This window comes from Salvia hispanica, chromosome 6 (assembly GCF_029641045.1).
Source record: "Salvia hispanica isolate PSC_SH4W2 chromosome 6, Shi_PSC_v1, whole genome shotgun sequence".
Classification (NCBI taxonomy): Eukaryota; Viridiplantae; Streptophyta; class Magnoliopsida; order Lamiales; family Lamiaceae; genus Salvia; species Salvia hispanica.
The window spans coordinates 659858-682567 of NC_142697.1; the positions used below are offsets into that span (position 1 = coordinate 659858).

At 35.6% G+C, this 22710-nt stretch overlaps 1 protein-coding gene across 33 annotated transcripts; it reads right to left on the reverse strand.

The window, feature by feature from the left end:
• Nucleotides 1-450: 450 nt before the first annotated feature.
• LOC125212495 (uncharacterized) lies at nt 451-21102 on the reverse strand. 33 transcript variants are annotated; one of them, XM_089060839.1, is made up of 45 exons: nt 19448-21101; nt 18788-19083; nt 18532-18689; nt 18215-18308; nt 17938-18099; nt 17584-17674; nt 17386-17489; nt 17170-17294; nt 16914-16960; nt 16071-16183; nt 15917-15979; nt 15253-15712; nt 15028-15163; nt 14862-14937; nt 14422-14473; nt 14216-14274; nt 14072-14148; nt 13844-13965; nt 13685-13771; nt 13489-13565; nt 12988-13409; nt 12512-12893; nt 12315-12418; nt 12099-12223; nt 11843-11889; nt 11000-11112; nt 10846-10908; nt 10182-10641; nt 9957-10092; nt 9822-9866; nt 9130-9392; nt 8986-9062; nt 8775-8879; nt 8606-8692; nt 7321-7405; nt 7056-7132; nt 6901-6972; nt 5961-6269; nt 5804-5854; nt 4807-5416; nt 4553-4695; nt 4297-4454; nt 1352-1690; nt 1190-1276; nt 451-1115 (listed from the first exon to the last, which is right to left on the reverse strand). In XM_089060839.1, the coding sequence occupies exons 43-45, from the start codon at nt 1416-1418 to the stop codon at nt 730-732; spliced, it is 540 nt and encodes a 179-aa protein (XP_088916965.1). In that variant the 5' UTR covers nt 1419-1690; nt 4297-4454; nt 4553-4695; nt 4807-5416; nt 5804-5854; nt 5961-6269; nt 6901-6972; nt 7056-7132; nt 7321-7405; nt 8606-8692; nt 8775-8879; nt 8986-9062; nt 9130-9392; nt 9822-9866; nt 9957-10092; nt 10182-10641; nt 10846-10908; nt 11000-11112; nt 11843-11889; nt 12099-12223; nt 12315-12418; nt 12512-12893; nt 12988-13409; nt 13489-13565; nt 13685-13771; nt 13844-13965; nt 14072-14148; nt 14216-14274; nt 14422-14473; nt 14862-14937; nt 15028-15163; nt 15253-15712; nt 15917-15979; nt 16071-16183; nt 16914-16960; nt 17170-17294; nt 17386-17489; nt 17584-17674; nt 17938-18099; nt 18215-18308; nt 18532-18689; nt 18788-19083; nt 19448-21101; the 3' UTR covers nt 451-729. The 33 variants fall into 33 exon arrangements, with proteins under 33 accessions (XP_088916965.1, XP_088916959.1, XP_088916961.1 ...); XM_089060833.1 differs by adding an exon at nt 7724-7817 and having other exon boundaries at nt 8606-8879; XM_089060835.1 differs by adding an exon at nt 8204-8249 and having other exon boundaries at nt 8606-8879.
• Nucleotides 21103-22710: the final 1608 nt, after the last annotated feature.

Sequence of the window (22710 nt, forward strand, 5' to 3'; positions counted from 1 at the left end):
TATAGCAACACGTCAGTTTATGCACCATGCAATAAATCATATTTTACTGGGAATAATGTTAATGGTCATATTTTATTCGAAGTGCACTGATTATTATACAACTTTAAATTGATACTTAACTTAAAGAACATTGAGTTAAAAAAAACTAAAAAAGGTATACTGATTATTATACAACTTTAAATTGATACTTAACTTAAAGAACATTGAGTTAAAAAAAACTAAAAAAGGTATAGCTATTTTGACTGTTTTGCAGTCAAATTAATCTTGAACAATATTTGTATGCAGAGCGCACAGAAAAACGTAGGGAAACAACCAAAATAATTCTACAACTCCATAAAACAAGACATTGATGTTTGAACTGGATTGGATTGATACTTGCACAATACTATATTGATATTAGCATTGAACAACATTGATGTACATACAAGTAAAAAAAAGAGTTTAGATCACCTTTTTGCATTGAAATTTATATGGAACAACGTTGATGTACAGATAACACAAAAAGCATAACAACGCAATCGACCAAATAGCATTTAAACTCTTAAATTTAAAACAGAGGCAATCAAACAAACAATATGAGTACTTGTTGAAAAATCCAAAGAAGCAATAAACGAAAAACCATATCCAAGGAATTGTATAAAGAAGACGAGGCGAATAGAAAAATGGGGCAACAAAATCAGGGAAAAAGTGAAATAAAACTCCTTAGCATTGTCACTTGTTTTTGTTTTTCTATTTTTCTTTGCCACAGTTCCTTGAATCATGTCGCACCATTTCGCGGCATTTCACGCAACGTCGCAGAGGTTTATTCATTTGCCTGATAGCCGCTTCTTTCTTTGACACCTTCCGGCTTCCAGAACCCTTGGTATGTACAGCATCAGGTGGGCGAACATTGATAGCATCCGGTATTGGATCACCAAAAATATTTTCGATCCTCTTTCCCTTATCCAAAGAAGGCACTGCTAACCCTTCATCACCAAACAGTTCCAGACCAAGTCTCTCCATACCAGATATGAGTGCATTGACATCATCGATTTTGGACTCGGCCTTTTGAGCTAAACGGTTATATGTTGTGTGCATCTTGGTGACTGCATTCCGTTTAGCGTCAACTTCTGGATCTGTTCACACCATTCAAAAATGTCAATACAATTCAGTAAACATATCAGAACATCACAGATAAAAAAGAAAGTACCTTCAGTCATTTCAAACTCGTCTCTTGGAAAACCATGGACGGCCTTTAGTAAGGGCCTCTTCAGCCATCGTGATCCAAAATGTTGCTCTGGAATTTGCTGCACATTAGTGTTTTTGAAAACAAAAAATATGTGACTGCATAAAATACCGCCTGGAGTACAACTTGCATTCACAACTGTACACCTCAGCTCCAACTTCATGGTTGACGTTAAAGGTATTGCGACCACCATCTACTACTCTGTAAACTTTATTGCTTGACTGAACTGACATATCAACCATGCTACAGCTATGATAAGCCTCAACAATTTCAGCCTGAACATCTTTAAACATTTTGTCGGTATAAATTTTAGATAGACACTGTGAGCTGCTTATGTCAAATAACGAGCACAGGAGATAAGATCAGCTTACACCAGTTTCATAATAAGCCTAAAATATTGAGACACCTGACCAAAAGAACATAGTGTCGTGTAGAATCCGACTAAGAACTAAGAGACTGAAGCACCTGCAGAGATCTCCAATAGTTAAACAATAACTAACAAATCGACTATGTAAGACCATGAAAATGCTCTCAAACACTTCCGTCAGAGTGATTATCAAACTATGCAACATAATATTTGTAACATCCTGGATTTTAGAACCCTAAATTTTTGAGCCCTAGAATTTATTGTTGATGACGTGGCATCGAGAATGCTTTTATTTCATGAGTTGATATGGTCGAGTTGAGTTAGGGTTTGTGCGAAAGTTTGAAAAGTCAAACTAATTCTTTTAATGATGTGGCATGTGATTTAATTATCTGTGAGTCTATGTGGCAATTTAATTGTTTATGGGTGAGTGGGAATATTAGAGAAAATTTCCATAAATACTTGTCACCCTAATTCTCATAATTTTCGAACCCTAGACCCCTTGGAGGAAGAATTTCTATTTTTCCGGAATTTATTTAATCCTTGGGATATTTATTCAAATTAAATTCCAAGAGCCAAATATTTCCTTGTTTAAAGATGGAGAAATCGAGCCCCCTTACTTTTCTAGTGATTTTCGAAAATCACTATATTTGGGAAGGAAGGAATTGTTTTATTTTATTTGATTCCTTACTTGATTTCCTTCCATACCTAGAATTTAATTATTCTACCAAATCTTTCCATACTTCAAGAGATCTTGCCTTACTTTATTCTAGTCAATGTTCAAAAATTCATGCCTTATTTAAAAGGCATAGAAATCAGCCCCTACCTTGTTTCATGGAGGATTTTCCTTATTTTTATTTTGCTCCATGATATTTTATTCTATATGGAAAAATACCAAAAATAAAACCATGGCTAATTACCTAGCCTAATTTTCGAAAATTAGGAGATATTGCTATCTTCTATTTTTGTTAATTCTTCTTCCCTACTTCACAATATTATTTTATTTATTTATTTAATTGGGAGAATGAGATCTTACCAAATATTCTATTCTAATTACCTAAAGATCTTGTGGAACTCTATAAATAAGAACCAAAACCCCAACCCTAGCCCCCATATTTTCGGCCCTCTCCCTCACACACTCTCTCTCAATTTTTCTTCCACATTACTCCATTAATCCTTCATCCTTTGAGAAGAAAATTGAAGTTTAATCCAAGAACTTTGAAGAATCAAGGCTAATACTTGTTTTCTACCGATTGTTTTTCGTTAAAGAGGTATTTTTGTTTAAGAGTTATGGTTGTTCTTCTTCTACCTCTTCTTTTCTTCTTCTAACCGATTAATTGGTCTTCTTGAACCCTCATGCATCTTAGTTGAGTGAAAGAGGGATAAAAAGGGATGTGGGAACTTGTATGTGTGTGTGTGTCGTGTGTATGTGTGGCGTGAGTGTGTGTGTGCCGTGTGTGTGTGTTGATGTGTTGTGTAGTGTGTGTTTGATAGTTAAGTAACATGGTGTGATAAACATGACCTTGGTTAATTAGTAATGATGAGATAAATCGTTGGGAAGGGGAAAAAGTAATGAGACATGCATAAGTAAAAATAGTATCGAACCTAACTTGTGGTATGTGCCTATGTGATTAAAAGGTGAAACTTTGGTTGCGAAGCCGGATAACGGAAAAGCGAAACTACTTGAAAACTAAGCAATCGAGCTGGGCTTTACTCTAAAAACTCTCTTTTATTTTATCTAAATGTTGTTGGGAGATATAAGGGTGGTTTAACTGTTATGCCATACCTATGTTTGTTTTTATGTGATATCTGCTCTGCTTATACGAATTCGGGTCTGAGTATGGGCCGCAAGCCCTACCAGGCTGTGTACACGATGGGATCGAGAGCCGTCCTTGCTAGTCGGCCGGTCTCGTGGGCAAAAAGTGTGGCCACACTTTCGTCGCACCATGGAATGATTGTTAATTTATGAAAAAATGGGAGGTTATTTTGACTGGCCAGTCTATGAAAATATATTTTGTCATACTCGTGATATTATTCGTGATATTATTTTATAACTGCTTAAAACTCGAGTTCACTTGGTAAGGGTGGCATAACTTATAAAATGTTTTGGCAACGAGCCCACTGAGTATTTCAAAATACTCAGCCATGCATGTGTTTTCCCTATGTGCAGGTTGAATGACGATGAGTGGTGACGGGTGTTGAGCAGCTTAATTAATTAATGAGGATATGTTGAACACTAAGCGTAGTTGTGTCTTCATACATAGCTATACTTTCTCTTGGTCGTTTTCCGCTGAATTTTTGATACTCTTTAGAATGTCTTTTTGGAATATTTACATCTTGCCTACGGTTTGAGGCCTTAGTCTTTTCTGGTGATTTTGTCGTGGATACTATGTCGTACTCTTAAGGTTTTGATTCTCGTTTATGATATCTTTCTTCCTTTAATCTTCTAGGTTAAGTTGTTGCATTTAATACTCTGATATTCCTTTCATTCTTTTGGTCAATACTACTTTAATGAAACCCTAGCCTATGTTTACTTCTTTGGAGTCGGTTTTGGGTAGCAGCCGCCGCATTTATTGTACCCTAGGAGGGCGGGCTGTTACAATATTCTTACAAAAGGAAGATCCACAACATCAATATGATAAAAAAAACTATATAATTAAAATAAAAATTAAAACCAACAAGTTAAAGCAGATCAAGATATTAATACCTTTAGGAGCTTTATTAAACATTTAACAACCAAATAAGAGAACTTCAGGTTTCTGATCGCAAGAGAATCATTTGATGCTGGAGATGGACATCTTGATGGATCCAGAGGTCTTAACAGATTTATAAGCACAGGAAATGATGACGCCGTCCTGGGTTATCCTGCACGTGCAATGCGGCCACACAACAACAATTATATTACAAGAAGAGAGGAGAAAATACAAGCTATACTTGCCACATAAGTTTACAGTGATAGTTACCAGAATCTTTAACACCAGAACGTTCAAGACTTCCATCATCCATCTCCGGAACCTATCATCCAAAACCCAGAGCAACAGTTCCATGAAAAGACTATCAGGGTACTCTCCTTAACTGCATAAGCAAACCTCTTGCTCTGAAAAGTCTGCAACAAAAGCAATAACAACTTCAGACCTCAATTGACACCCAAATAATCAAAATCATGACATGACTCTTAAATTTGAGGCGTTATTAGTTAAAAGGCCTGACTAATTACCTGCATCATAGTATCATTTACAAGATCTTAAGAGGCACCAGTGAGGATGGAGTCAAACTGATACAATCCCACATCGGTTTCACACAAAAAGTGTGGAATAGCATATAATAGGGAGTCAACCTTTTACCTTTGACCATGGTTTTGGGTTAAGTTAGGCTTCCTATCTTATATGCTTATCAATTTGGTGCGGTGAACATGGATCCGGATGTCCTACTGAAAGGGGCTACCCGTAGGAGTGACCAAAGGGGTGCCACCGAAAAATGTGGGCCGGAAGGAAAAGGGCAGCAAAGGGATGGTGGGCCCGTGGCTTTGGGTTTGCCACCCGGTTTAAAAGAGGGATGGATTGATACGATCCCACATCGGTTTCACACAAAGTGTGGAATAGCATATAATAGGGAGTCAACCCTATGCTATTCCACACAAGATACTTCTAAGCACCAGGAAATGATATGATATTATTCAGAGGTTAAACAAACAGTTCAGAACTGAAATAAAGGTAGATCATGCCTTCAACAATGTCAGTTAGACTCAAGCATCCGGACTTAAGCATTGCCTGAAGAGTTTGGGTAAGGGCCTCCGTTGAAGTAGGTTTCTTCTCCTTCAATTTCTCCTACATAGAGTCAGCAAACATAAGCTCATTTTAAGCATTAATCAAAACTCACAGATGCATTTACAAGAACAGGGAGTGACTGGACACAAATTATATCTTATTATCTATAAGAGCTGTCGGGTGTCAGGTATATTCCAATTCCAGTTAGAAAAGGAAATAATCGCAAAACATAAAGATGACATTTGAACAATTTATACATCAATGGTAAGCACCCAGAAAGAAAAAGTCATATAACTACTCAAACACACATCCACTATCATTTTTATGGGGCATTTTTGCAACTGTAATTTAATAATTAATCTAGCAAGAGTACTGGACTAACTAGTAGTACGGGCAATAAGAAACGACAACTGGCCCAAAAATGGGTTCTAACCCTAGTAAGGTTACCTAATGCTTGAATAGCGTCAACTGCAAAAACAATGTTTACATCTGCATAAGCTGCAAAATTCAAAAACACCAATTACTTGGTCAAGATATTAACACCAACAATATGTTGTGCATAAAGTCTAGAAAAGTCTGGATTGAAAAGGAAACCATAGCATACCTTCTTTAATGTTCAACAAACTTCTGAAATATCCAGGATCAACATTTTTGTAGATGCAAGTTCGGTTTGGATAGAAAATCATTTTGGATAATGGTGTTGATTATAGACAAATAGTTATTCAGTAGAAAGTGAACACATCTATAAACTATTAAGAGATAATGGGTTCAAGGAAAAATAGCAAATCAGTATGGATAGTGGTGTTGATTATAGACAATTAGTAATTCAGTACATAAAAGTATCAATACAGATTGAATGTTGGGATGCCCCACGGGTCTTGATAAGTCCCCACTTTGATCAGCTGGATCAGACCTGTGGAGATTAAAAACTAATTACCATAACCAAAAAAGGAAAGGAAAAATAAGTTCTTTGATGATCTTTCCCTTCAATATTATGAACATTTAATTATGGCAACAGTTTACATTGAATGTCTTGCCTTGACCGACAACAACTTGGATCATATTTGGGTCCAAGGACATTGCTTTCCATCATTTAAGTATATTCTAGAGTATACACATATAACAACAAGTTCAACGTCTATAAGTTGTTTATATATTTTGTCACAAGATTACTAAGCTCAAAGTTCTAACCGCTAGAAGAAATACCCTCCATGGGAAATGAGCCTTAGAGTGAACAAAATCATGATGGATAGATTAAACTAGGAGTCTAGTCAGTAATAAAAGCAATATCTGAATATGTAGATATTCACACTTAATGGTGTTCATTAACTAAAACCAACACATAACTATCGACTGTATACACAATGGATTTCCTAGGTAGGTTGAGCCAGGAACTGGTTGAAAGATGTTCATGGCAAACCTGTTCATGAAAACTTAGTTGGACCTAGTAAGATCTAGATTCTAGACTAATAATAGAAACATGCATGTCCATGAAATAATCATTGTATGGCTAAACAAAATGAAACTGTGCAAGAAATTCGTACACATTTTCTCGCACGGAGGGTCTTAGGTCGCTCTAGTTTCACCAGGCATGCCTTCCTTCCTCTTCTCCATCTCTCGTGCACGATTCAAAAACGCATAAGAACTATTTTAGTGGAAGAACTGGTTGAAAAATTGTTGTGAACCTCAACTTACTAACCTTCGATTTATTTCTATCATCCAACATACTTCTTTGTTCCTCAGTAAGCTTCCCAACATATCTCCAAAAATTATCACCTACATAATTTGCAGAATTATCAGGAAATACGATGTTCAAAACAAAAGTAATAACTGTGCATTAACTTGCCACAACAACTTCCTTAGCTTAATAAGACTTTGAATACTGGTTGAGATATTACATTTTAAAAAAAAAAAAAAAAAGAAACTCAATCCAAATTCAAAACAACCAGGATCACTTGCCATACAATATAGATGGGTTGCCTCTGCTTCTGTCATAGTGTAGCCTTCATTTTTCAACAGATCCAGAAGCCCGGGAAGAAATTCAAGTACCTTATCAAAGTTACAGAAGGTCAAAAGTTAAGAAGGATAGTAGATAGTTTAAATATGATAGATAAGAATTATCAGAACATATATATTCACTGGCTGTAACATCATTAGAGAGCTAGATATTGGAGAATCAATAACAATTTGTAAACTTAGCAATTCCACAAACAAACAGAATAAACAAATGTTCTAGTACTGAAAATACTCATCAAATATGCTACCACTCATTTCCTTTTCAAATATAATAGTATTTGATAAATTTAGTGAGCAAAGCACACGGTCATGCTGGAAAAAAAATAGACAAATTAATAAAACCCTATTTACCTTTAATAAGCATGATGTGTCGGATTCACGAAACCTTAACACAAACCAGAGTATATCTAAGACTTCAATCACCTCCCATCCATGGAGGAAGAGCCTATATAAGTTACACAATCAAAACTAGAATTTATGTTGAAAGAACCTTCTGCAACATCTCAATGCCATCACCTTGATTTTTTAAGTTAGCACTTAAGAGCCTCCGATGCAGATCCTCTAGAAAGTATTTCATGACATCATATTGTTTGAGAAGTAAGCAAAGTCACTTACTAACATCTATAAAGAATGTAACATATGGATCCCATGCAAAAATATTACATAAGCCACACAGATGGCCAAACAAGTCAACACAAACAAATGGTTTAAAAATTGACCCAAACCCAAAAGTTGACAAAAGTTCTAAAAAGTTGTATGAAGGCCTCCTCGGTGGTATAGAAACGCTAATCCCAAAAAATTAATAAAGAAACCTTAAAATAGAGCAGAAACCTCAAGATCTTGAATTTGCTCTATATGCAATTCTTCGAGTTTGAATCTGCGAACAATAATCATTTCCTTGTCATCCTGCGAGAGTAACACTAACGGGGTGTTCGGTTTGCAAGATTGTATCCGGGATTAAATTTGAGGTGTGTTTGGTTCATGAGATTTAACCCCACAACTCACTTCTAAATGGATAATCATGGCATAATTAGTCATAGCTAACCCTCTATAACTAAAATAATCTCACAACTCAATCTTAGATTGTATCTTGGTATCATTTTATCTTGGAAACCGAACACCACCTAAGTTAATAATCTACTTTGTTTGCATAAAAGATACGGGCACTGTTTGCAGCCTGCAGCTACCAAAATATTTGCACCTTATTGTCCTAAAAAATAAATCTGTACCAACCTTGCTGAACAAAACTTGTGCCAGAATGTTGATGTCTTGAACAGACAAGATGGTTTCTTGCATGGATCCCTTGTGAGGTACAGCTCTCTAAATAAACACGACATCAATGGACAAATACATTATGGTTCAGAAGAAAGATATTAACCACAGACTGAAGATGCATTTCTACTTCAATGCCATGATTCGCAGTCGCCATGACCATTTGGTTTTGCTGTCTTTAGGATGCTTTCGGATGTGATACTTGACAAAACAGATCCACCAGATTCATAATTATCTGCAATGATACGTGACCCGAGAAAAATCAATAAAATGATATGGAAAAGTGAAAAACATAATATATTATTAGGAGATGAGTGAGTTAATGGAAAGTAGCATAATACCTTGAAAAGCATAATATGGCTTCAGTCGTTTGCTAATAAGTAGCAGAACCTTGTATATCTCTCAAATTTTTTGATACCTACAAGGGGAGAAATATAAGATAGATCCAGCGCCATCTAGCAGCTAAAATTTTTGGATGTTCGCACCGTTTCTTGTACACGAACCCTCAATACATTAAAGCATGCTTCAGCCGCTTTACGAACAACTGAAATACATTGTAGTTGAAGACAGCAACAAATGATGAGGTCAACGATACTCAAAACACGAGTTAGAAAAACACTATTTTCCAAATCCAGTACAGTCCATTTTATTGGGATGGGCAGAGCCAAGTATCTAAGTTACTCAACGAACACTCACGCATATGCTTTTTGTTATCGCCAAGGCATTTCAAGACATCTGAAAGAATGCCCTGCAATAGCCACCATTCATGTAAATGATCAAGCCTTCACTGGAGCTATGTAAATGACAAAAAGAGTTTCAATATTGGGATTTAAAGGTACAACTATTGGCTTTGAGGAATTCGGGATTTGCTAAATGATCCCAAGTATTTATAATATTGGGATTGTAAATCTCAGTTAGTTAGCGCAAGAGACTCTTAGTAAGCCTATATAACTAATAGTATACGAGAGCACCAATTGTGGACAAAGTAGCAATAATCAAGTTTTGTTACTGTCGTGTAGATGCCCTTTTAGAGCTCCAAATAGATCTCCTAAAACTAGAAAGATAAGAGGGCAAATCATGTAGATAATTATATACTCCATATACAAAATTTGAGCCTTAGTTATTTCAAAATATCGACTAGCGTACCAGTTCCAGTGAGCAGAATAAGTTTGTTCACCTCTTCTAGAATTTTGGTTACACTTCCAATAGATTCCAAGCGGACCTAGAAGACGATAGAGTCAGATTGATGGCATGCCCTCTTAAATCACTCACAGATTTGATGATTAACAAACATATACTCCATATAACAAACCTTCCAATCAGAACTCTCTAAAACAAAGTGGGAGTGATCTTTTCACTATATCTTCACGTGGAAGACGATCCATGCCAGTCACCGCAGATGATGTAGAATAAGTTACTTTAACAACCTTCTTTGGAATTGCAGATGCCTGCAAAGAGTAATATTTGTAAATTTGAACTGTGGAACAAACAAACTTATATTGGGAAAAATGACAGTTTTACACCAAAAAGAATTTACCTCGTAGTAAAGCAGGTTTAACATCAGACAGAAATACCTCTTTTGAGCCACCCCAATGCAACCAAATACCAATATCATGGTTTACTAAGGCGCGCCTCTGCGTAGGGCACGCGGAAATCTCATCTGAGGTTACACCAAGGCCGCATACCAAGGCTAGCCTCATTAGATTTCATGTTTAAGCATGACTTTGGAGTGGGGATGTAAAAGTAAAATTAACCATAATCAAGAAGATTAATGGAAAAGGAAAAATATCAAAAAAACTGAATCTACAGAAATGGGTTACTCGCCTCATAAACTACTTTAAAAAGGCCAGTAGCACGGATCCATGCACAAATAAATGCAGATGGAAAAGGAATTACCCTCTCAAAAATAAAACCAAGACCCACATCTTCACAATAAGTGGAAAGACACTTCATGGCCTGAACACGAGTCTTTATGTCAGCTACTCTATGAGTGATACCTATCAAGTAAAAACTAGCATATGTAAGAAATAACCAAAAGCTTATTAATTTTAACTCAACAAACATCAGAGAAAAATATGAGCATTTGCATCTCAAAACTACATGTAAGAGTTACAACTGTGAGAAATGACTACATAGCCAATCAAAGAAATGCTAATACATTTTCATGGTAATGATTGCACCAAACTATAGAAGTTTCTGACCTGAAAGGCAAAGCACAACGTCGCAGCAATGTGAGTGACAATATCAATAACTTGTTGCTGGACCTGGACCATGCTTAGGTTAAGTTCAGTAGTCCAAGTAGTCGGTAAAAACAAAGAAGTTAATGTAAAAATTTTAAGTTCCTGGATGCAGCACCTGAACATTTTTCTCATTCCAGCCAGGAATAACACAAAGTAAACGGATCAAAATCTCAACAGATGGATCAAAATTTGTTTGTTATTCAACCTGCTTTTTAAAAGACACAATAGCTGAAACAAAAAACTCGGTAGCAAGATAAAATTTTGAATAAGCAGCCTCCCTCATTTGTCAAAGCAATTCATACAAAATAATCTCAGTAAACGCAATACTCTAATAACATCAAAGAACCAAAGACAACATGTATATAATAGTACTATCTAGCATTTTTAGAAAAGACCAATAAATAGAGGAGTATATATTTATATTCACCTGATAAGGCAAAGAGAATATCACAAAAATCAAAAATAAAAAGGCATGATATGAGGATTAATCTACTAGGAGTACTTAAATACTATTTCCATGATATCCATGATATATTTATCCAAGTTTAACAATGGGCAAAGGAATGGATAAAGGTTTTTCTTAAAAGCAAAAGAAATATTCAAAACCAACAGAGTTATTGACTCCATAACCTTGTAAATATTGGAAAAAGAATAACTAAGATAGAACCATACCATATACTTAAGTTGTTAAATCTATAAAATATTTAGGTAGACAAGGAAACCACACATAGAAAAACAAACAATTTCTTAAACGGGAGCATATTAACTAACCAGAAAATATTAACTCAAGAAAAACAGAAAGATAAAATTATATTGAAAAATGATCATCTACGAAATGATCAAAAGACATCAACTGACTTATAAAACATATGCACACATCAAGAGTTATTTTTCTAAGCAGACATTAGCGTCAGGGCTAGATAAAATTGTTTCCGATTGTAACAAATTTATATGATACCTGATATTGTGTCCAAAGCCGTCACTGGAGCTATGGTCCAAAATGCCCTGCATGAGCCACATTCATGTAAATGATCAAAAGCCTTCACTGGAGCCATGTAAATGACAAAAGAGTTTCAATATTGGGATTTAAAGGTACAACTATTGGCTTTGAGGAATTCGGGATTTAATAAATGATCCCAAGTATTTATAATATTCTCAGTAAGTTAGCACAAGAGACTCATAATAAACCTATAACTAATAGTATAAGAGAGTACCTAGCTTGACTTTTCAACTGGCTGTCCCATTGTAGTCCAAAGAGCACCAATTGTGGACAAAGTGGCAATTATCAAATTTTTGTTACCGTCGCGTAGACACCCTTTTAGAGCTCCAAATAGATCTCCTAAAACAAGATAAGAGGGCACATCATGTAGATAATTATATACTCCATATACAAAATTTGATAGTTATTTAAAATTCTCCATTGAACGTACCAGTATGTTCGACAAACTTCTGAAAAAATCTCATGGAGCAATTTTTTGGTGGATGCATGTTCGGTTAGTTCAGCAACTTTCCTCTCACACGATTTTGAAGCGTTCTGAAAATAAAAGCAAAAAATATGTATAAAAGGCTACATTAAATAATTTTTAGAATATTTATTATAGGCAAATGACAAAGATAGGCCACTTACCACTGCTTCCCAAAATCCAGACTTCTCCAATGTCTTTAATATATCAACTGGATTGATAAGCTTCGAATTATTAAAGCTTAAGATGGTCGGGCCAGAAACTGTGCTCCACATAAAATTTTGGTTCAATCAGGCAAAACCTAGAACCTAATCGAGTATAAGGCTAGGCTAGTGGGTGGACAGACTCTGCAAAAGTAAGTGATAGCATTGAATTGGCCCGATCCTGTGCTACGTGGGGGAATTGACAACATTCGCCAGAAACATTGTTCAAATGCTAAACAAAGACTTCATAGTACACATACCATCAGCTACACTCTCTTCAGTGGGTACAGAACCCACAGCCTTAGGAACAGCTTCTGGTTCGGGCTCCTTGACCTGCTCAGACCTTACAAAAATTCAATTTATACAGGTTGCATTTTAGATAGACACTAAGAGCTGCATAAGTCAAATAACGAGCACAGGAGATAAGATCAGCTTACACCAGTTTCATAATAAGCCTAAAATATTGAGACACCTGACGAAAAGAACATAGTGTCGTGTAGAATCTGACTAAGAACTAAAAGACTGAAGCACCTGCAGAGATCTCCAATAGTTAAAACAATAACTAACAAATCGACTATGTAAGACCATGAAAATGCTCTCAAACACTTCCGTCAGAGTGATTATCAAACTATGCAACATAATATTCTTACAAAAGTTAGATCCACAACAACATCAATATGATAAAAATAAACTACATAATTAAAATAAAAATTAAAACCAACAAGTTAAAACAGATCACGATATTAATACCTTTAGGAGCTTTATTAAACATTTAACAACCAAATAAGAGAACTTCAGGTTTCTGATCGCAAGAGAATCATTTGATGCTGGAGATGGACATCTTGATGGATCCAGAGGTCTTAACAATCAAAAACGCATAAGAACTATTTTAGTGGAAGAACCGGTTGAAAAATTGTTGTGAACCTCAACTCACTAACCTTCAATTTATTTCTATCATCCAACATACTTCTTTGTTCCTCAGTAAGCTTCCCAGCATATCTCCAAAAATTATCACCTACATAATTTGCAGAATTATCAGGAAATACGATGTTCAAAAGATACGGGCACTGTTTGCAGCCTGCAGCTACCAAAATATTTGCACCTTATTGTCCTAAAAAATAAATCTGTACCAACCTTGCTGAACAAAACTTGTGACCGAATGTTGATGTCTTGAACAGACAAGATGGTTTCTTGCATGGATCCCTTGTTAGGTACAGCTCTCTAAATAAACATGACATCAATGGACAGATACATTATGGTTCAGAAGAAAGATATTAACCACAGAAAACATACTGAAGACGCATTTCTACTTCAATGCCAAGATTCGCAGTCGCCATGACCATTTGGTTTTGCTGTCTTTAGGATGCTTTCGGACGTGATACTTGACAAAACAGATCCACCAGATTCATAATTATCTGCAATGATATGTGACCCGAGAAAAATCAATAAAATGATATGGAAAAGTGAAAAACATAATATATTATTAGGAGATGAGTGAGTTAATGGAAAGTAGCATAATACCTTGAAAAGCTCAATATGGCTTCAGTCGTTTGCTAATAAGTAGCAGAACCTTGTATATCTCTCAAATTTTTTTATACCTACAAGGGGAGAAATATAAGATAGATCCAGCGCCATCTAGCAGCTAAAATTTTTGGATGTTCGTACCGTTTCTTGTCCACGAACCCTCAATACATTAAAGCATGCTTCAGCCGCTTTACGAACAGCTGAAATACATTATAGTTGAAGACAGCAACAAATGATGAGGTCAACGATACTCAAAACACGAGTTAGAAAAGCACTATTTTCCAAATCTACTACAGTCCATTTTACTGGGATGGGCAGAGTATCTAAGTTACTCAACGAACACTCACGCATATGCTTTTTGTTATCGCCAAGGCATTTCAAGACATCTGAAAGAATGCCCTGCAATAGCCACCATTCATGTAAATGATCAAGCCTTCACTGGAGCTATGTAAATGACAAAAAGAGTTTCAATATTGGGATTTAAAGGTACAACTATTGGCTTTGAGGAATTCGGGATTTGCTAAATGATCCCAAGTATTTATAATATTGGGATTGTAAATCTCAGTTAGTTAGCGCAAGAAACTCTTAATAAGCCTATATAACTAATAGTATACGAGAGCACCAATTGTGGACAAAGTAGCAATAATCAAGTTTTGTTACTGTCGTGTAGATGCCCTTTTAGAGCTCCAAATAGATCTCCTAAAACTAGAAAGATAAGAGGGCACATCATGTATACTCCATATACAAAATTTGAGCCTTAGTTATTTCAAAATTTCGACTAGCGTACCAGTTCCAGCGAGCAGAATAAGTTTGTTCACCTCTTCTAGAATTTTGGTTACACTTCCAATAGATTCGAAGCGGACCTAGAAGAAGATAAAGTCAGATTGATGGCATGCCCTCTTAAATCATTCACACATTTGATGATTAACAAACATATACTCCATATAACAAACCTTCCAATCAGAACTCTCTAAAACAAAGTGGGAGTGATCTTTTCACTATATCTTCACGTGGAAGACGATCCATGCCAGTCACCGCAGATGATGTAGAATAAGTTACTTTAACAACCTTCTTTGGAATTGCAGATGCCTGCAAAGAGTAATATTTGTAAATTTGAACTGTGGAACAAACAAACTTATATTGGGAAAAATGACAGTTTTACACCAAAAAGAATTTACCTCGTAGTAAAGCAGGTTTAACATCAGACAGAAATACCTCTTTTGAGCCACCCCAATGCAACCAAATACCAATATCATGGTTTACTAAGGCGCGCCTCTGCGTAGGGCACGCGGAAATCTCATCTGAGGTTACACCAAGGCCGCATACCAAGGCTAGCCTCATTAGATTTCATGTTTAAGCATGACTTTGGAGTGGGGATGTAAAAGTAAAATTAACCATAATCAAGAAGATTAATGGAAAAGGAAAAATATCAAAAAAACTGAATCTACAGAAATGGGTTACTCGCCTCATAAACTACTTTAAAAAGGCCAGTAGCACGGATCCATGCACAAATAAATGCAGATGGAAAAGGAATTACCCTCTCAAAAATAAAACCAAGACCCACATCTTCACAATAAGTGGAAAGACACTTCATGGCCTGAACACGAGTCTTTATGTCAGCTACTCTATGAGTGATACCTATCAAGTAAAAACTAGCATATGTAAGAAATAACCAAAAGCTTATTAATTTTAACTCAACAAACATCAGAGAAAAATATGAGCATTTGCATCTCAAAACTACATGTAAGAGTTACAACTGTGAGAAATGACTACATAGCCAATCAAAGAAATGCTAATACATTTTCATGGTAATGATTGCACCAAACTATAGAAGTTTCTGACCTGAAAGGCAAAGCACAACGTCGCAGCAATGTGAGTGACAATATCAATAACTTGTTGCTGGACCTGGACCATGCTTAGGTTAAGTTCAGTAGTCCAAGTAGTCGGTAAAAACAAAGAAGTTAATGTAAAAATTTTAAGTTCCTGGATGCAGCACCTGAACATTTTTCTCATTCCAGCCAGGAATAACACAAAGTAAACGGATCAAAATCTCAACAGATGGATCAAAATTTGTTTGTTATTCAACCTGCTTTTTAAAAGACACAATAGCTGAAACAAAAAACTCAGTAGCAAGATAAAATTTTGAATAAGCAGCCTCCCTCATTTGTTAAAGCAATTCATACAAAATAATCTCAGTAAGCGCAATACTCTAATAACATCAAAGAACCAAAGACAACATGTATATAATAGTACTATCTAGCATTTTTAGAAAAGACCAATAAATAAAGGAGTATATATTTATATTCACCTGATAAAGCAAAGAGAATATCACAAAAATCAAAAATAAAAAGGCATGATATGAGGATTAATCGACTAGGAGTACTTAACTACTATTTCCATGATATCCATGATATATTTATCCAAGTTTAACAGTGGGCAAAGGAATGGATAAAGGTTTTTCTTAAAAGCAAAAGAAATATTCAAAACAAACAGAGTTATTGACTCCATAACCTTGTAAATATTGGAAAAAGAATAACTAAGATAGAACCATACCATATACTTAAGTTGTTAAATCTATAAAATATTTAGGTAGACAAGGAAACCACACATAGAAAAACAAACAATTTCTTAAACGGGAGCATATTAACTAACCAGAAAATATTAACTCAAGAAAAACAGAAAGATAAAATTATATTGAAAAATGATCATCTACGAAATGATCAAAAGACATCAACTGACTTATAAAACATATGCACACATCAAGAGTTATTTTTCTAAGCAGACATTAGCGTCAGGGCTAGATAAAATTGTTTCCGATTGTAACAAATTTATATGATACCTGATATTGTGTCCAAAGCCGTCACTGGAGCTATGGTCCAAAATGCCCTGCATGAGCCACATTCATGTAAATGATCAAAAGCCTTCACTGGAGCCATGTAAATGACAAAAGAGTTTCAATATTGGGATTTAAAGGTACAACTATTGGCTTTGAGGAATTCGGGATTTAATAAATGATCCCAAGTATTTATAATATTCTCAGTAAGTTAGCACAAGAGACTCATAATAAACCTATAACTAATAGTATAAGAGAGTACCTAGCTTGACTTTTCAACTGGCTGTCCCATTGTAGTCCAAAGAGCACCAATTGTGGACAAAGTGGCAATTATCAAATTTTTGTTACCGTCGCGTAGACACCCTTTTAGAGCTCCAAATAGATCTCCTAAAACAAGATAAGAGGGCACATCATGTAGATAATTATATACTCCATATACAAAATTTGACAGTTATTTAAAATTCTCCATTGAACGTACCAGTATGTTGGACAAACTTCTGAAAAAATCTCATGGAGCAATTTTTTGGTGGATGCATGTTCGGTTAGTTCAGCAACTTTTCTCTCACACGATTTTGAAGCGTTCTGAAAATAAAAGAAAAGAAATATGTATAAAAGGCTACATTAAATTATTTTTTGAATATTTATTATAGGCAAATGACAAAGATAGGCCACTTACCACTGCTTCCCAAAATCCAGACTTCTCCAACGTCTTTAATATATCAACTGGATCGATAAGGTCATACTTATCTAACTCCTAAGGTGAGGTGCTGATAGAGAAGATATCTAAGACTCGTAAAAGACAGCCATAAATCTAAGCCTCTAAGGTAAAACAACACGAAGCTATAATAGCAGTATCATTTACAAAGTCAGCTTCGAATTATTAAAGCTTAAGATGGTCGGGCCAGAAACTGTGCTGCACATAAAATTTTGGTTCAATCAGGCAAAACCTAGAACCTAATCGAGTATAAGGCTAGGCTAGTGGGTGGACAGACTCTGCAAAAGTAAGTGATAGCATTGAATTGGCCCGAACCTGTGCTACGTGGGGGAATTGACAACATTCGCCAGAAACATTGTTCAAATGCCAAACAAAGACTTCATAGTACACATACCATCAGCTACACTCTCTTCAGTGGGTACAGAACCCACAGCCTTAGGAACAGCTTCTGGTTCGGGCTCCTTGACCTGCTCAGACCTGACAAATGGAGAACTCGATCATAAGAAAATTCAATTTATACAGGTTGCATTTTAGATAGACACTGAGAGCTGCATATGTCAAATAACGAGCACAGGAGATAAGATCAGCTTACACCAGTTTCATAATAAGCCTAAAATATTGAGACACCTGACCAAAAGAACATAGTGTCGTGTAGAATCTGACTAAGAACTAAGAGACTGAAGCACCTGCAGAGATCTCCAATAGTTAAAACAATAACTAACAAATCGACTATGTAAGACCATGAAAATGCTCTCAAACACTTCCGTCAGAGTGATTATCAAACTATGCAACATAATATTCTTACAAAAGGAAGATCCACAACAACATCAATATGATAAAAAAAAAAAAACTACATAATTAAAATAAAAAATAAAACCAACAAGTTAAAACAGATCAAGATATTAATACCTTTAGGAGCTTTATTAAACATTTAACAACCAAATAAGAGAACTTCAGGTTTCTGATCGCAAGAGAATCATTTGATGCTGGAGATGGACATCTTGATGGATCCAGAGGTCTTAACAGATTTATAAGCACAGGAAATGATGACGCCGTCCTGGGTTATCCTGCACGTGCAATGCGGCCACACAACAGTAATTATATTACAAGAAGAGAGGAGAAAATACAAGCTATACTTGCCACATAAGTTTACAGTGATAGTTACCAGAATCTTTAACACCAGAACGTTCAAAGCTGTTAAAATTTGACTTCCATCATCCATCTCCGGAACCCTATCATCCAAAACCCAGAGCATCAGTTCCATGATAAGACTATCAGGGTACTCTCCTTAACGGCATAAGCAAGCCTCTTGCTCTGAAAAGTCTGCAATAAAAGCAATAACAACTTCAGATAGGAAGCCCTAACTTAACCCAAAACCATGGTCAAAGTTAAAGGGTTGACTCCCTATTATATGCTATTCCACACTTTTGTGTGAAACCGATGTGGGATAGTATCATAAACCTGCTAGAAATGATAACAATTGTGAGGATCTCATGGAAATAATGCGTAAGAGGTATGTCAAAAATAGTATAACAATTGTCTTATTCGCTACACGTGAAACTAGCCTATCAGCATCTTTCGCTATGTCAAACTAAAATCAAAAAACATATATACACAGCAAACTCTGAAACAGGGTGTCGGATCTATTCCAATCGCAATTAGAAAAGGACATAATCGCAAAACATAAAGATGACATTTGTACAATTTTTACATCAACGATCAGTCCCTGGAATGAAAAAGTCTAATAACTACTCAAAAATACATCTATTATCATTTTTATGGGCATTGTAATTTAAAAAATAATATATTACAGTTCTGGACTAACCGGTAGTACAGGCAATAAAAAGCGACAACTGGCTGAAAAATGGGCTCTCGGATCCCTAGCAAGGCTGCCCAGTGCTTGAATTGGCCCGATCCTGTGCTACGTGGGGAATTGACAACATTCGCCAGAAATATTGTTCAAATGCCAAACAAAGACTTCATAGTACACATACCATCAGCTTCACTCTCTTCAGTGGGTACAAATTCTCAACCTTACATTTTCAACTTATTAAAGAAGCAATATGCATGACAAAGTAAAGAGAATGGAAGAGGTCTTCTGTGAGAACATATAAACGTATAAAATGGTATGGCAAGAACTTCAATAGAACACAGACAATAAATAGATAGTCAGTTTTTCTTTTTCAGTTTCATTTACTCCAACGGTCCAACCTCAAAGGTCAAACTTTGTAGCTGGAATGTAAAGATTGCATATATAAGTTCACTAACTGCATTTCAAATGTATAGGGAACACATGAAGCTCAAGTTTCAACTTACTTAACCATACAAATGACTCATATTTTTCTTTAACCAATCCAGGACCATCGAGAAAGAAAAGCTTCCATGGTAAGGAAACCAAAGACAGTTACTTTGACTAATGAATTGTGATCGTTTAAAAGGAAAAAGGTTTGACAGTTTTGTGGGTTCCTTACAACCAAGCTCACCTAGATACTAAAGCAATCAGATATCGAGGACAACTAATTCTAATTCATTCCACAAATAACCTATGCCAATAGACGAAATGAAATATGCAAAATGACTGATAATCTGATGCTGGTCTGTAGCCGGGTCGCTGGTCTGAAATGAAATGAAATATGCCAATAGACGAAATGAAATGAAATATGCCAATAGACCATATGATTTTAAATGATTTATGAACGTTACTAATCACACAATAGACGAAATGAAATGAAATATGCCAATAGACCATATGATTTTAAATGACTTATGAACGTTACTAATCACTATTTCTGATTTTGAAATAACAATCATTTTGCTATTTAAGTTTATTACATTAATTTGTCCCCTACTTTTATTCAAACAATTTTTTAAAATTGACTTGAGGCAAAGGATCTCTCAATAGTAGATTCAAGATTGAGTAGATTTTACGATTGAAAGGATATCAGATTTGGATTTTGGAAAAAGAAAAACTATGGCAGCAAGTCCATTTTGTAGTTAAATCATGAAATCAGGTCACTAGATTGAACAAAAGGAAGTCTTATATCTCGATCAAAATTTTTATTCAATTGCAGTATTACGAGCATAAAATTCCCAGATAGCAAGTCCATTGGTAATTTATCAAAAGCATATATTCATGTTCTATTAAATACAGCACATCTTATTTGGATAATCACATATATACCGCATAAAGTGACACAATAATACCACATAGCTATTTCACTTTTGTTTTCATTTTGTCCCATCCAAAAAGTACCAAAACAAAAACCAAGAGACGAGTAGATATTATGAGACTTATATAATGCCTGGTTTCAGTTGAATATATATCATGACAGAAATTAATAAGGTTTCATCTAAAAAATCAATTGGTGATAGAAGAAAGGCCCATGGAAATTATATAGTCCGATATGGGATAGTAGTACTCCTATTATATTTCTAATTAAAATTGCCAAACAGAATCTACATAAATTAACTTTAACTCAATATATATAGATACCTTGTAATCATTGTTGGGTTTATAGCAAGCAATATCAACGAGACACCAGCGACGCTGCATATAACAAGATGGAATGGAGTTAACAAACATAAGGAAAGCGTACATACAACTCATCAAACAAGAAAGCACAGGCAATGTTCAACAGCTACTTCTCGGGATTAGTTATGGAAATTCTCAATTCACACATTTCTTCGTACAAGAAAACACACATACAGCTAAATCTACAAACATTCAAAAATGGCAAAACAAATGCCAAAGCTTGCTAAACATTGAAATCCCAAACGTATAAAATGATATGGCAATCCAAATGATATGATATTATCATTTGAAAGGTCAACCCAACTTTGATAATTAGAAAACACAGAGACAGAAAGCTAAACAAGAAATGATAATTACTTTTAACTGACATAAAGCTAAACATTTGAAAGATGAGTAGTTTCTCTTCAAGTTTTAACATGCAGGATTAAACGATCACAATTCAAAAGTCAAAACTACACTGTTTGGTTTCCTTACCACATCATTTCTTCGTACAAGAAAACACATATAAAGCAAAATCTACATACATTCAAAAATGGCAAAACAAATGCCAAAGCTTGCTAAACATTGAAATCTCAAACGTATAAAATGATATGGCAATCCAAATGATATGATATTTCAAATTATCAGTAATTTGGATTGACCTTTCAATGCCAAAGCTTGCTAAACATTGAAATGACAAAGTAAAGAGAATGGAAGAGGTCTTCTGTAAGAACATTCTAAATGTATAAAATGATATGGCAAGAACTTCAACAGAACACAGACAATAATAGACAATAAATAGATAGTCAGTTTTTCTTTTTCAGTTTCATTTACTCCAAAGGTCCAACTTTGTAGCTGGCATGTAAAGAATGCATATATAAGTTCACTAACTGCATTTAAAATGTATAGGGAACACATGAAGCTCAAGTTTCAATTTACTTAATATGTATTCACTGCAAATGACCCATTTTTTTCTTCAACCAATCCTGGACCATCGAGAAAGAAAAGCTTCCATGGTAAGGAAACCAAAGACAGTAGTTTTGACTTTAGAATTGTGATCGTTCAAAAGGAAAAAAGGTTTGACAGGTCTCGTGGATTCCTTACAACCAAGCTCACCTAGATACTAAAGCAATCAGATATCGAGGGCAACTAATTCTACAAATAACCTATGCCAATAGACGAAATGACATATGCAAAAAGAAGTAAATTATTTTGCAAGAACCTGCTGTTAATTCTCCATCTGGTCCTGCAATTTTGAAAGGAGGATATCTTCCAAGAACCTATTGTTAATTCTCCCATCCACCTCGGGCCTGGTTCGGGTGGAATCGAGGTTGTTTCGGGGTGAACTGCCGGACCAGACAGGGAACGGGTGGCGGTGTCCCTGACCCCGTCGGCGAACAGCAGCAGCGGTGCATGTGTGCGAAGGGGAGATGGCACTAGTAGTTGATTTGGCGGTGAGAGCCGAGAGGAGGGCGACGGAGATTTAGGGTCCGATTTGAGGGTTTTGCTGATTTTGGGATCTTTCAATTGGGAGGCAGTAAGGCCGAGAGAGGGAGGAGAGGCGGTGTCCGGTGGTG

Coding starts and splice junctions, on each gene's coding strand:
- LOC125212495 (XM_089060845.1), bottom strand. CDS start 1,418: ATGGTGGTCGCAATACCTTTAACGTCAACCATGAAGTTGGAGCTGAGG. Junction 1,277..1,351: donor GTGTACAGTTGTGAATGCAA/GTTGTACTCCAG, acceptor AGCAAATTCCAG/AGCAACATTTTGGATCACGA. Junction 1,116..1,189: donor CGAGTTTGAAATGACTGAAG/GTACTTTCTTTT, acceptor TGGTGTGAACAG/ATCCAGAAGTTGACGCTAAA.